The following is a 14,438-nucleotide window of genomic DNA, read 5'->3' as shown; positions in this document are numbered from 1 at the left end:
ATGTCCCTTGATTCTTTGCGTACGAATCGGGTTTATCTTGGAAACGAATATTAGCAACCGTATAAATATTTATTCAATATTATTTTTAATTCAAAAATATTTAATCAACTCTTGAAACGTTTTCTTAGTTAAGACAAATGACAATTAGGAAGAAATCGAAAGTGGTAGCTTGAAATAGGTATGTATTCTTTCGAACTATTTGCATTCGCGAAACAAGATCTTTTATTTACAATTGTAGTTTGGTTTCTAGTTTATTGAATCTTCGCATGAAATGAATTTTAATGATATACTTTTGAGGCCCTTTTTCTAAGATAAATTTTAAGGTTTATGGTATTTTTTTCTTAGGGGTATTGTTCTTGGGATATGTCTTCCTCTGACTCAATTGTTAAATCTGTTGCCAAAGAATTGTAAGTATTATTATATAAATTTCTTTATTCCATGCTAAAACACCTGTCGTGCACCTGTTTATTGGGTGCAAGGCTTGCTGGACTAAAATTATAGGCGAATTTTCAATATAATGAAAATGTCTGGAATGTCATTTTTCAAGTCGAAAAGGCCCACTACACACCATAATTTGCTTTGAGTAGATAATAAAATATTAAAATTTCATAATAATAGTTATTTAATTTATGGGATGAAACAACCAATAATTACTGAATTAGTGGGAAGAGCCGATTACATGTCATTTGGGACTAAGGTCATTTAGGACCCAAAAAAATATGACCACGACATTTGGGACTTGGGTATACGACATTTGGGACTTTGGTATACGGCGTTTGGGACTCGGGTATACGACGTTTGGGACTCGGGATAATTTATTAGAAATAGGCCAATTCAAAACACGAAAGAAAATATTTATTAACATGAAACACGTCGTCAACTGAGTCCCAAATGTCGTTTATGTTGAGTCCCAAATGACGTGATACCGAAGAAACGACCCTTGTAAATTTGGAATGAAACAGCCCGGGTGAAACGTTTTTGGGCTCAAAAGGCCTGCTTATTTTAAAAAGCAGTGGATATAGCACTAGATCTAGTTCCTTAATTAAAGAAATTTGGTTCCACAATTACTTACTTGCCTCGAGCCACAGTAGCGGATGGTTCTAAGGGCTTTCTTCGAACAAGTTTTGTATCTATGATGGATAATATCGGGATATTATTTTTCAGGAAATATTACTGTGATGTTAAAAGGTTAGAAGATGGATTTGATCTTTCAGGAGTAAATAGCTATCGAGTTGATCCATCTGTTATGATGGTAAGTTTGGATTTAAACAATATTTTTGAAAGATCAAGAGATTAATGAATATTGTTTTGTAAATACTTTATGGAAAAGGCAGCTGTGCTGCAGCTCTGATTAATTTATTACGTTCATTGACACTACAGACAGATAACTGTGCCATAAATATGAATACTTAATTTTACACTTGTCATGTTAAGTAAAAAAATATTTTGAAGTATTTTCAATATGTACATGTACTAAACAAAAAGCTGTAAGGTAATGATTTTATTCTGTTTACATGCACTTTAGAATATCCCCAAGATAGCATAGTAAATATCTTATATTCATTTTAGTGTTGGGTTCTGTGGCTTAAGTCAGCTTTGCAACTCAGAGCTATACTACATGTAGTTCCAGTCAGTTGCAAGTGTGCTTATGTCGATCATATCAGCAATTGAATTTGGAGCCTCTCGTGTCGACTCTGAACTGATAGCGATTACACTTAACATGTGACTTAATTTGTTCATCACGCGATCAACAAAATGGTGAATACCATAGAAGAAACACTTGAAAGGCATGGTCGGTCTTGCCACATTTCTATTAATACATTATTATTTTGAAAGGTGGATGACTTCGGTCGCTTTCTTTTTGCATATTTATAAAGTCACATGACACGTCTCTTATCACATGATGTTATTTCCATGAACGAGTTGACACCAGTTGTAAGAACACTCATGTCGACATAAGCCCCTTTACTAATACTTTACTGAATATATCTAATTTTACTCTAGTTCAAAACAATGTTAACTCCTTTGAGCATTGTTAAAATTAAACCATGTTAGTCCTGAAATGACCTAGTGGACGTTAAACCCTATCTGTCTCTTTCTCTAATATATTAGAATTTGTCCTCTAAGTTCCATTTATTAAATTTGTTGTAAGTACACTGTAAGCTTATCAATCATTCATGTACGGTAGATCCTTTTACGTTTTGAAGTAGTCAGCTAACTGGTATGACTGTATTCGACAGTTAATATCAAGTATTTTCTAGTACATTCATGTAGAACCTAAGCTACTGATAAAATAGCATTTCTATAACTGAAGGGTTTATTACATGTACATCTACTTTTGATCTATTGGATAGTTATGTTATAGGACCACATAGCAATAAGGTATCCATTTGTCAAGGCCTTAAATTCATAGATATATAAATGGATATAGTATTAATTTTCTACCAATGTCTTCTAAATGAAATGGGGTTTAACGTCCTACTGTTCTGCTCCTATACTGGGCTAATGAAGACGGGCATACGCCATACAGTGTGCTATGAGGGAAATTTTGCCCGGGCAGCGGCACTATCGCCTACTCTTATATCGAATTCCAACTGCCAAGGGATCTTTTACGTGCATTCCAATGTATACACGGGACCTCAGTTTTTCGTCTCATCCGAAGGACTACCAATGTCTTCTAATATTAAGGTGCTGCTAGTACTCTCTATCTCAATGACAATGAAGCTTTACTTTGGATTATAGTTCAGAAGCCAAATTTAAAGGATGAAAATAAGTACATGTAACTTTGGGGCAATGTCCATCAGCAGAGTCATCAGTCTTGTTGTCATCAATAATCAAGGTCACTTAAAGTATGGCTACTAATAAACTATGGGTTTTACCGATATCAGATATTGACAGCGAAATATATTTGCTGATACAGACACAGTTACCTATAGTGGTGGATATAAAACTATTACACATTAAAATGTCTCGAATGTCATGATAATAGATGTAGTTACATGTCATTGTTAGTCCGGAAACGCCTGGAACTGTTTTACTACTTTTAAGGAAAAAATAATTGGGTCACACCTCCTCCACAGTCAAAAATACACACCATCAATTGTGAACTAAAATTATTTGCTGTATGAATAATAAATAAAGTCAAGATTATCAGTTATTAAATGTTGAATACGATATAATTCCCAAACTTGGTCGGCACCTTATATCTATGTCAAAATGGTTCATGCGGTAATGATACAACAGCAAAGCAATAGATTCTCGTCTGTCAACAGTGGCAATGTGATATTCTCCCGCCATTTCCTCCCCCCCCCCCCCCCACCTTCCATACTTCATCCCTCATCCCAATCATGTGTATACCAATACTGTAGTGAGTTAGATAAAACGAAGAAAAAAATGCTGTGGAGTAGTAAGATTTGGAACTATTTCACATCAGCGACAGTGATCAGAGGAGGGCCATTGTTTAGTTCATAGTTTATAAAATGTAATTAAAATTCAAAGGCCTAAATAGGTATTATTGTTCGAGTTCAGGATCTCTTATTTCTGGTTTAAGTCCACTGCATGATGATGTAGGATATCAGCATGCATTGAAATGGGCTCGAAGAGAGCCCTCCACGACGTACTGCTGCATTCTCTGATTTTATCTTTTTGATCATCATGCAATGTGCTTATTCCATATTCCAGTCACATGTTTTATCGGGTGGACTGTTGTACGTTTATGTTTGTTTGCACATGAGCAGAAGTAGTTTTCTTAAAAAAAAAAACCACATTGAGAGACTCAAACTATCAATGTGTGAATAACGATAAAATTTGCACTGTTTATTATTTCTTTTTATGGCCTCTATGGCAACCAAATTAATCGTACCGAGTGTCAAGCAAATTAATGATTTAATTGTTCACAACTTGAATGATATTTTAGAGATATTTACAGAGTCCTTTTTAACAGATATCGGCGACTCCAGTATCGGCAAAATGGCTGAATATTGGTCGATACTGATTTCTTTCGATAGGCCACTAATCAACCAGTTACCGATGTTGAAACCAATTACCAGACCATCATTAATGTAGCAAATATTTGGATCGACCTTGAAACTTTTATTAGTTATTAGGCCACTAATCAACCAGTTACCGATGTTGAAACCAATTACCAGACCATCATTAATGTAGCAAATATTTGGATCGACCTTGAAACTTTTATTAGTTATGCAGGACAAAATTGTCTTGAAATATAGCTCTATTCTCTGGAACCTGAAAGGAGGAAAGTCTCTAATTCAACATCATCCACAGTCTTCGACATTGCAAACACGACTTATTGGTCAATTTAAATCAACATTGATGTTGTTAGCTTAAAGAATAGATAGGCTTCTGATATCCAACATTTAAGACAAAATGGAAATTTTAAAATTCGCACACAAATCGCGTGCCAGAATGCTTTCGAGCACCATTTGTAATGAAGTGACTAAATGAAATTAGTCTACTGTAAAAACAGAACCAACTGAATGTAAATCAGTTTATATAGTACATTATTATTACAATATTATGCATTGCAACCCATTTGTGTCCATTTCTAGGTGCCAAAGAATAGAGATTAAGCGCCTTTAAAATAGACTAAAATTTCTCAAAAGGAACTAACTAAAAGTGATATATTATTATAATGTAATATGAATCTATGTAAAGTGATTTACCAGTACATTCAATTTTTTAATTTCTATCATGTTTGGTGATGTGAACAGTCTAGATGGCGGTTGTTTGTGATTCAGCTATTTTTAATTATCAGCCATTTTAATTACCGTACTTTCGCCTTGACTTGTGGGGCATGTTTTTCTTTGTTTATTACAAATGGTGCTCAAAACCATAGAGAACTATATGTTGGGAAACGCTTTTAAAATGTTCGTTGTTTCTTAAATATTGGATTGAAAGGGACCAATATTGAATTTTAATTTATGGATAATCTTGAATTAAAGGTTTAGCTCCTTAATGGCTTTTTTTTTTTATAATTTGGAATTAGCTTTTTAAAGCATTAACATTATCAAAAAGAAACTAGATTAATGATGTTTCGAAATACTAGCAAATAGTTGAAATTTAAAAAAAACCCCACAATATGGACAGGACATAACCCACAGATCTGTGACAATTTCTCGGGAAACAAGGTTTGACGATTGTTTCTGATAAAAGGGAGACCCTAGTGAAGATATTTGTTGTTTACTGCCTCTGAAATCTACGGGCTAACTCCTGGAGAGCCGAAAATCCAAGATGGCGGCCAAAAATGATCTGAAATTGACCTTGACACACATTGTTTGCAAAATAACCCATGGAATATATCATTTTATAGGTTTTGTTGGTCACCAGACTCATTTTGGACAGTTTCTGATTCAGATCCTAAACGGTTAATCCAATTTATTACCGGTCCAGATATTCGAGAATATAAATTTGAGAATATAAATTTACACACTTCTGTCTGAATGGCAAAGTGATTGGCCTTTCTATTCAATTTAAAACGTAAGTTTGGGACATATTTGATACTTGGCGGAATTCACTTGCATGAATCTTCGAGTCGGTGAGCCAAAGCTTATTCGTTGACTTGCAAGAATTTTTACCAGAAATTTTTAGGACTTCCAATGTCGAAGAAATAAAGCTGTTTCATGTTACAATATTCATATGGATCAATATACGTAAGAACCGAAACATTTTAAGAGTGTTTGTGTACGGTACCTATGGATAATGTGCAAGGTAATTGGTCTTGGATAATTGAGAGTGACTAGTTAGTCACTGAAGCGACAAGTATGAAGAAAAGCTATAATATTGTATTTTTCAAGGGTTTACTATATCACGGTTAGGGACATTAAACCTTTTGGCAGTAATTTTTAAAGAGGTAATATTTTGAAACCACTATTAGATGCTCACTAAATTCTGATTCAAAAAAAAAAACAGTATTATAATTTAATTTGTGAAATCTACCTCTATATGTCTTACAAGGATTATAGTATTATAATTAGGTTAAATTGCATTTACTTATACAATCTACAATGTATTGCACAATTAAATACATTTTCTTAATTACTTTTATGACACTCATCAAAGGGTTTCTGTTTTATTAACATATATATCAACAAGCGATCTTTTATTTTTAAATTACATGTTCATTAATAGAATTCTTATAAACTGAATTATTCAGACGATATGGTTCAAAGAATAATTATCATGTTACAACATGTTCAAATAATATTTCCTTATAAGAATTAAGATTGATATATTTGTAACTTTAATTGGGCCAGAAAATACTTGTACATATGTGCAAATACTATTAAAGCCATAAACCTGATAATTGAGGAAATCATTTAATACACATATTTGAGTTATTATTGTGTAAAATTGTATATTATTGTGTTTTCTTTTGGTATGTTCAGTGATACAGAAAGTTTGTCAGCTATTTATTGCTTGTAGGTATTGATCTGTTATTATAGTTTGAACTGTTGGCAAGATGACAAAATACAAGTGGTTGATAGGCACAAGTTTTATTATCATTACAATACAAGAGGTCTTCGTTTCTTCATTATTATTGACTACTACTTCTCGTTATTCATTTCTAACTAACTCAAGAGTTAAAAGAAATTAAATACTAAGTGAATTTCTCAGTGTATGCATTATCTTGATCTAAGCGTGTGAATAGATTATTACCCAGCATCAAGAAATCAATGGTGTCTAGCAATATTGTAGTGTTGTTATCGTGATTGTGGGGTAGACTCTGTCACTAGGAGGGGATTGGTCGATTTACATAGAGATTAAATATACTGATCTGTTTGAAGATTAAACCAATTTACTTGTTTTTCTCTCCAAATTAATTAGATCAAAAGTAACTCAAATAACACTGATAAGAGGTGCTGATTTATTTATAAGAAAAAAGAATAAGCTTGTATCTTTTGTGAAAAAAACCCAACATTTTTAATGGACTTGTAATAAATTTGGATTTATCTGATAAAGATGACTACTGTTAAAGTAAGTAATTTAGATGTACCTCTATGCAATGGCATATTATAAATAGAGAAATGACTTTGGTTTTACTTTATTAAAGTACCTAACCTAGTAATATTGCATGAGAATAGGCATAAAAAACAATGACCACAATGAGATTGTGTATTGCATTGTTTATGTTTTTATGTAGTTTGTTTACTGATTATTATTGAAACATCCCGGAATAGGAAAACTGCAGTGTATGTATTTTTGGCGGGGTACACATACTAAATTAGTAGCCACTGAAACTTTGGTTAACAGTTGTACTGATATTATGCATGCGTGCAAAATAAAATGTATATTGAAGTCACTGGGGTTAAAATTAATGTATCAAAGAACTATCTAATTGGCTTTTAAATCTAAATGGTTGATTCATGATTGAATGCATGGCCCTCATGTGCTTATGTGGCATGGGCACCCCAGGGCAAAAGTTTATGTGACTACTACCCCCCCCCCCCCTTGCATACTGTAACTGCTTTGTTCAGTGCCTGTGATTAGTTACACTTTATCTAGATAACAATTTATTAAAACAACTTTTATGTAAAAGTTTTATGTTTAATTCCCCTTCAACTCTCCATTTAATCAAAAATAAACTATATATATTGGAAAAAAAACCCTTAATTCTACCCTCCCTATTTGCACAGGTTTAGGGAAAGTGAAGGCCATTGATTTGCTATCTCTGCCTCCAAGAAGGCTAGTCCATAAATATGCACTTAGATAATTTGACCCCTTCCCCCATGAAGTGTTGTCCCGGGCATATACCCCCCTCAGCCCCCCCTCCCATGTGAGGGCGCTGATTGAATGCTAATTATTACTGTTCATTGATTATAATCTACATTGAATCAGAAATTTACTTCGTTTAAGCTTTAATGGATGAAAAGGGGTCCTAAACGATGAAAATAATCAAATAGAAACATGATTTTGTTCTTGATTGTTATTATTCTTTTGTTATTTAATTTTGTATTGGATTTGATCCTCAAAGCTTTTCATGATTGAACACAATGCTGTACTACATGTAAAACAACAAATAAAGTTGAACATCTGTTATTTTTGGGACCCATCTGATTTTAATTAGCATTCTTGATTACACTATAAATGTATGTGGTGTAGATTAACTAAATAATATCAACAATGGGTATATTTTGTAGTAATCTAATTAATGTTGTCAATAAAGGTTAATCCTGTTAGATCAGTCTATAATTACATGTAAGGTGAATACCTGTCTGTAACACATGATTATGGACATTGTCTGTTTCAATAAAAATCTGTTTCTGCTTTTTGGTATTACACTTTCTGTTTCTTACATAATGACTGTTTCTTCTCAAGAGTAATATTATGTAATATTGGGTCCAAATGATCTCAGGAACATCTATTGCACAATAACACCCCTCTAAATGTAAAAAGGAAGTGTTTATCTCCCTAGACAAAAATCACAATGTTTTTCTTTTTGATATTTGAACATTTTGAATGCTAGTTTATGTAGATATAATATTAGAGTCATTTAAAGTACATGTACTTGTAATTATTGATTGGAAATGTCAGAATGACCTGATAATATTGCCATTTCTGTCATATGATGCCAGAAGCAACATGTCTATCGACAATTACAGCTCTTAGTGTAAATTGTATAGTTTATACAGGTACTTCAGTAAATGTAATCCAGTATTTCACAGTTGTGTTGAAAGAATGTATTAATATTTAATTTTCAATAAGCTGATGTTTCCACCCATGGGTGACTTTTAGATTAATATTTGAATAAAAATGTACATAATGCTTACTCAATCCAGCTTCCACATCACCATGATTGTTATATCTATTTAGTGATAAACAACACAATTAACATCATCAAATTTTTGGATTGCAAATAAAAAAACTTCCAAAAAGTGAAGGTTTAAGATTTTATGTTACAGTATAGTTATAGAGAGCTTTAACTGAAAACAAACTCAAGCAATATTTGTAAATAGTAGTGATGTTTAAAATTTTAGCACATTAAAATATAAGTTATAATTTGCTTAAAATTTTAACCTCACTGCTATCTTAGAGGAAAAACAAAACAAATATTTATACCAATATTGTTCAACATAGTTCATTTCCAGTATTTTCTTGGCATATCCAGTATTTTCGTGCCATAAATGACTTCAGAATTACACTTCATCTACTTTAAGGACAATAATATTTGTGTCAGTGATTATCACATATGTGATAGAACTGGTTAAACATGTTCCAAATGTAATTTTAACACAGAGATCATTGCTACAAGTGATAATTTTCAATAAATTCTTTTTTATCATCTATTGTTGAATGATTATAGCAAGAATGACCACCCTTTTATTAAACTCTTAAACATGCATTATGCAAGAGCAAAATCTGCTTATTACAAGTCTTTCTTTAGGCCTGAAATGTTATCTAAATTATCAATTAGACATTAATTAACTTATCCAGACCATAATAAACTCTCGATGTCAAGGCTAGCCTTCGATGTTGGCTGGATTAGATTCCTATATGCCGCTAACGGCCGTTGATAATTAAATCGACAAAAGTGGATAATCGAGACTAAGCTGTTTATATTAATGATTTTAGTAATGATGACCGAGATTATGCCAAAATTTCACCCGCTTCTTTCTCGGCTCATAGTGGATCAATTTGACTGACATTTTCAGCAAATTACCTTTACACTATCTAGTTTTTAACTATTATAGCGAGAATTGCCATCTCATTATCTTATCTCCCATAATGTGTATCTTTAACTAATGTATCTTTAATAGAGTATTTATCATTCTTTATTGCAGCAAAATAGTGGACCTAGGGAGGCACAAGTCAAAAGAAAGATGAAAAGGCACATGACAAACTATCATTTTCTGGTGAGTTTAAACCTAACTGTACATTAATTATCTGTAAACCTGTATTGATAATTAATGGTGCCCAGGTTCTGGTTTACACAAATATGCAATTAGAAATCCACTCCCTTGAACATAAAGTACGAGGACAAGTAGATTAAAATTCACTCAAGGCAACAAATAGATCAGCCATAAAAGATAACTTGAAATCAATTATTTTGTACTGCATGTCTATAATATTCACATAAAAGAAATGAATCGTAAATAAACATTGGAGCTCAGGATATGTAATATTCTTATATTATTGTTTGCTTAGAGTACACATCTTAAAGTGGTTATTATTCATATTTTTGGCGATAATTATATACACATGTTTACATTCAATACATGACTTTGATAATACTTAACAGAGCATAACTTATCAATACTATATTGAACTGATAGGATTAAACATTTACCAATTGATATGTGATACATTTTTTATGGAGCAATATTAGTCTTATTTTAAAAAAAAACCCAAAAAACAGTCGTCCAGAACTCAAACGTGTTATTCAAGTTTTTGATTTTGAAAGGTTTCGTAAGTGCCATGTATTGGGATATATGACATTTCAAAAATTAACAAGACATCAGTTTCTTGGGACTACATGTATATGGCTACCACTTGTTCACAGTAGGGTAGTTCAGATTTCAGAACCTTTTACAGCCTTTTGTCCTTCCATAGGCCAACATAGGTGTGATCAAGACCCCACCCCCCTCTATCTCTCCTTGGCAGCGCACTGAATGGAGTCAGGGTGTCAAATTATTTTCAAAGGAGAATCCCTGCAAAAGTTTTCAGCAAATAAGCATCCGCAGTGTTCACTTAAGTCATTCCAACCTGATCACCCCACTTTGCAAATTCCTGGCTAAATTATTGAATAATTATAGTTTTAATCTGCATGATATATTATTTGGAATGCAAATTATGTATGTCGATTAGACTAAATAGAGATCTCTTCTATGATTTCTGTAGAACAAGATATTTTTAGTATCAATTCACTATATTTATAGCATGATGTTTGAATAGAATGAATGGAATTTATATATTTGCATGAATAAATGAAGAATTCACTTTTAAAATGGGATAAAAGCTTATTTTGATTTTGGATGTTGTGTTAAAGTTAAAACACAGTAATTTTGGTAAACAAAAGTTACTTAATATTCAAAATATACTAAGATAATTTATTTTTGAAGTGAACTCTTTAAAAAGTTGATTTGCTATATTTTATGTTTATATTTTATTTATATAATAAAGCTCACCGATCCAGCCTTACCTCTTTTATCAAAGAGAAATAAATCGGCCAAATCTAAACACAAGAAGGTAGTTTCACTGTGTTCTGTATTTCACTGTTTTGTAGTTTAGTTTTTAGTGAAATGTTTCTTTAGATGTTTTGCATTAATAATATTAACTACTAGTTTAATATTACTGGGGAATTTGCTGAGAATATTCAATGTATATGAGTGTTATTTATTATATGCTTTTAACTGACTTGTCATAGAAATTTGTAAAGATAGACATTTAGCCACAACTACTATCCCCCCCCCCAAAAAAAAAAAATAAATAACATAAAATAATATAATAGAAGAAATGTCTGCATCAGAAATTAATGCAATGCTTATTCTAAACATTGTTTATTATCGTAACAACAGTAGCAATGCCAATAGACACTACACCATTCCTCTAACACTACGCTATTCACTCTGCTCAGAATGAAATAATTTGACTGAAATTTTCAACATATTCCCTTTTCATTATTTATTTTTTTAACTTTTATAGCAAGAAGTGTCAGCTCTTTATCTACATCTTACATAATGCATATAGAAATATTAATACTGGTATACATGTATGCAAGTACTGTATTGTATAGCTAAGGTTAATGGGTCAACCAAATTTTTTGCGTTACATGATATTGACCAGAAAATGCCATTGAAAGTAATGGAGCATGTTTCACATTTAACACATATTTTGTTCACAATAATTTCATGTTTTATATTATGTAAGTAATAATTTTTGTAATGATTGACCAGTCAATATAATATATTCTCCAACAAATTCCCCAAGTCTTTATCACCAGGTATATTCTATGTTGATTTTATTCCCTGCTAGTTTACGAACTTAAGGCGGCTTATGTTGACCTTAAACTGAGAGCAACTGGCGTTTCGGCAACTGAATGCAACTGAAAAAGGTAGACCTGAGCACCTCTTACAACTCAAAGCAACTACACGTAGTTCCATTCAGTTGAAGCCAGTTGCCCATGTTTAACTTTCTGCAACTCGCTTCAACTAACGGCAACTGGTTGCCATCGACTGGCATCAACTCACTTCCATACAAATAACATCACACGATAAGAGACAGGTGTCATGTGACTTTATAAATAAGCAAAATGGTAGCAAACAATGTCGACAATAATCTATTAATTGATAGAATTGAGGCAAGACCGAAAATGCCTTTGGGGTGCTACTTGTAAGGTATTCCCCATTTTGTTGATCACTTGATGAATAAATTAACAGTCACATGTTAATTGTAATTGCTATCAGTTCCCAGTAAACGTGCACACTCCGAATTCAGTTGCTCTTAGTTGTCTTCAGTTGCTGATATAATCGACATAAGCACACTTGCAACTAACTAACTGAAACTAGTTGCTTTGGGAGTTGCAAAGTTGATATAATTCCCCATTAAAACACTCATCCTGTGGACAGACTAAGTCTTGTATTTCAATTAGTGTTTTAGACACATATACAAAACCAAACTCAAACTTGAATCCAGGCAATGAATTGATAAAATTAATGAGATTATTTGATTCAATACTATTCACATGCACTTTTTAAATATTATTTAATCCAGTACTTTCCCCTTGCACTATTTTAACTCCCATAACCTTGTTTCCTCTAAGCAAAAATCTGGTTCAAATTCAAATAAGTTTCAAGGCTTTAACCACACACATGGTTCAAGAACAGAAATTGTTCTGTAATTTTCTTGGGGTAATAATAGCTACTTGAGTTTGTTAAGAGGAAACAGTCAAAGCGCTCTTTTTTTTTCATTCAGCATTCTTCCTGTATAATAATAATTGTACTATTTTTTCATAATTAGATCTTAGCATACATGTTGTTGCTTTCAGTAGCATTTGCATATGGATTTGAAACATTATTGATATATTTTTTTTTTTTCTACCGTCTTTATTAGCCCAGTGGGAGCAGAACAGTAGGACGTTAAACCCCATTTCATTTCATTTCATTTCATTTCATATATATTCCTTTTATAAAAGTATCTTCAATTGAAACTAAATGATTATATAATGATTTTGATTATTTTAATGATTTAGGTCTATACAGTTTTATAAAATTTCTATTGACACAATGGCAGTGGATTACTTTACAAGTCATACAAATTAGACAGTGATGATATGTTTGTTAGATCACTTGAGACATTAATTCTTTGTGTTCAACAATATTGAAAAGTAAAGTCTAGTGGAGACCAATATTTTACTGCAAAGCAATATCCTATATTTTTATATAATAATGCTGGAGATTCTATATTTAGAAATGTTTGAATTCCTGGAATGGAACTACATATAGAGCTGAGTTTTTGAATGCAATCATTGCAGTAGCCCAAATTTTATATGTTCGACACTTGTCAAACCATAGTTAACAAATAAATGGATAAATGGGCTTCGGGGTAGGGTGGTGGTTTGGTCATCTCCCCAAGAAAATTTTAAATTTATTTTTCTAGGAATAATATTTTTTGGGGAATAAACATAAATAAATGTTATTTTGTATATTTCAGACCCCAAAGATACCTGAATATTTCTATATATATTCTGCAAGACCTCACCTAATACCACGATCCACAACAAGCATAGGTAGTAGTTCCATCAGATCTGGTAAACGAAGGTAATTATTTTTAATCTAAAGTTACTTAAGCTCCTAACTTCTAGAATTTTTGCATTTAACCAAGAAAAGATGAAGTATTTTAAAACTTTGATGGTTTTTGTGTAAATTAAAAAACATAAACTTGGAAGTTCCATACTGAATTAACAGAAATTATAACAACTTATGATTACTGGTACATACAACTTCCAAGTATAATTGTCATAAAATGGCCGGTCCATATTTACTTAAATGACTGCTTGTCTGAAAAAAAGAAGACAGGTTTTGTTTGCACAATCATGTATTTTATATGCTTCTATAAAGTACAGCTCTTGATGCAAATATAATTGTTATCTCTAGCTGTATGTGTATTCTCTACTATAAAACAAGCCTCTAAATAGAGAATCGTTAGTCTAGTTAAAAATAGTAGGATCAATAATCCATCAAACAACCTCTTGGCTTACAATAAAATTAAAACAATGCAATGACATTAACTATAGTAGATTTCAAGTCATTACACAAATTAGACAGTGATTAATGAACTTGGTGATTTATAGACCCCTTGTCCGAAAAATAACATTATTAAACTCATGAAAGGTTCTCCCATACAATTGTTATTGACTTGGTAACTAGCAAGTATTTCAGCTTGAGCATTATTTCCTTTAGAAATGGTCTTTGATCAGATCCTCT

The 14,438-nt window shown here is 32.0% G+C and overlaps 1 protein-coding gene across 5 annotated transcripts in view; it reads left to right on the top strand.

Moving 5' to 3' along the window:
* The first annotated feature begins 261 nt into the window (after window positions 1–261).
* The window catches only part of LOC126810583 (uncharacterized), a 35,593-nt gene continuing 21,416 nt past the window's right edge, over window positions 262–14,438 (top strand). For 2 of the 5 annotated variants that reach the window (XM_050535727.2, XM_050535726.2), the window contains exons 1-5: window positions 262–407; window positions 1,165–1,252; window positions 9,798–9,869; window positions 11,137–11,202; window positions 13,666–13,772. In XM_050535727.2, coding sequence (XP_050391684.1) covers window positions 364–407; window positions 1,165–1,252; window positions 9,798–9,869; window positions 11,137–11,202; window positions 13,666–13,772 — 377 coding nt within the window. In that variant the 5' untranslated portion in view covers window positions 262–363. Of the gene's footprint in view, window positions 408–1,164; window positions 1,253–6,500; window positions 6,994–9,797; window positions 9,870–11,136; window positions 11,203–13,665; window positions 13,773–14,438 lie in introns of those variants that run through there. The other 3 variants (XM_050535729.2, XM_050535730.2, XM_050535731.2) reach the window with 3 other exon arrangements.

The sequence above is a fragment of the Patella vulgata genome, chromosome 2, assembly GCF_932274485.2.
Source record: "Patella vulgata chromosome 2, xgPatVulg1.2, whole genome shotgun sequence".
Taxonomy (NCBI): domain Eukaryota; kingdom Metazoa; phylum Mollusca; class Gastropoda; family Patellidae; genus Patella; species Patella vulgata.
This window is presented reverse-complemented; position numbering and strand designations above follow the sequence as displayed.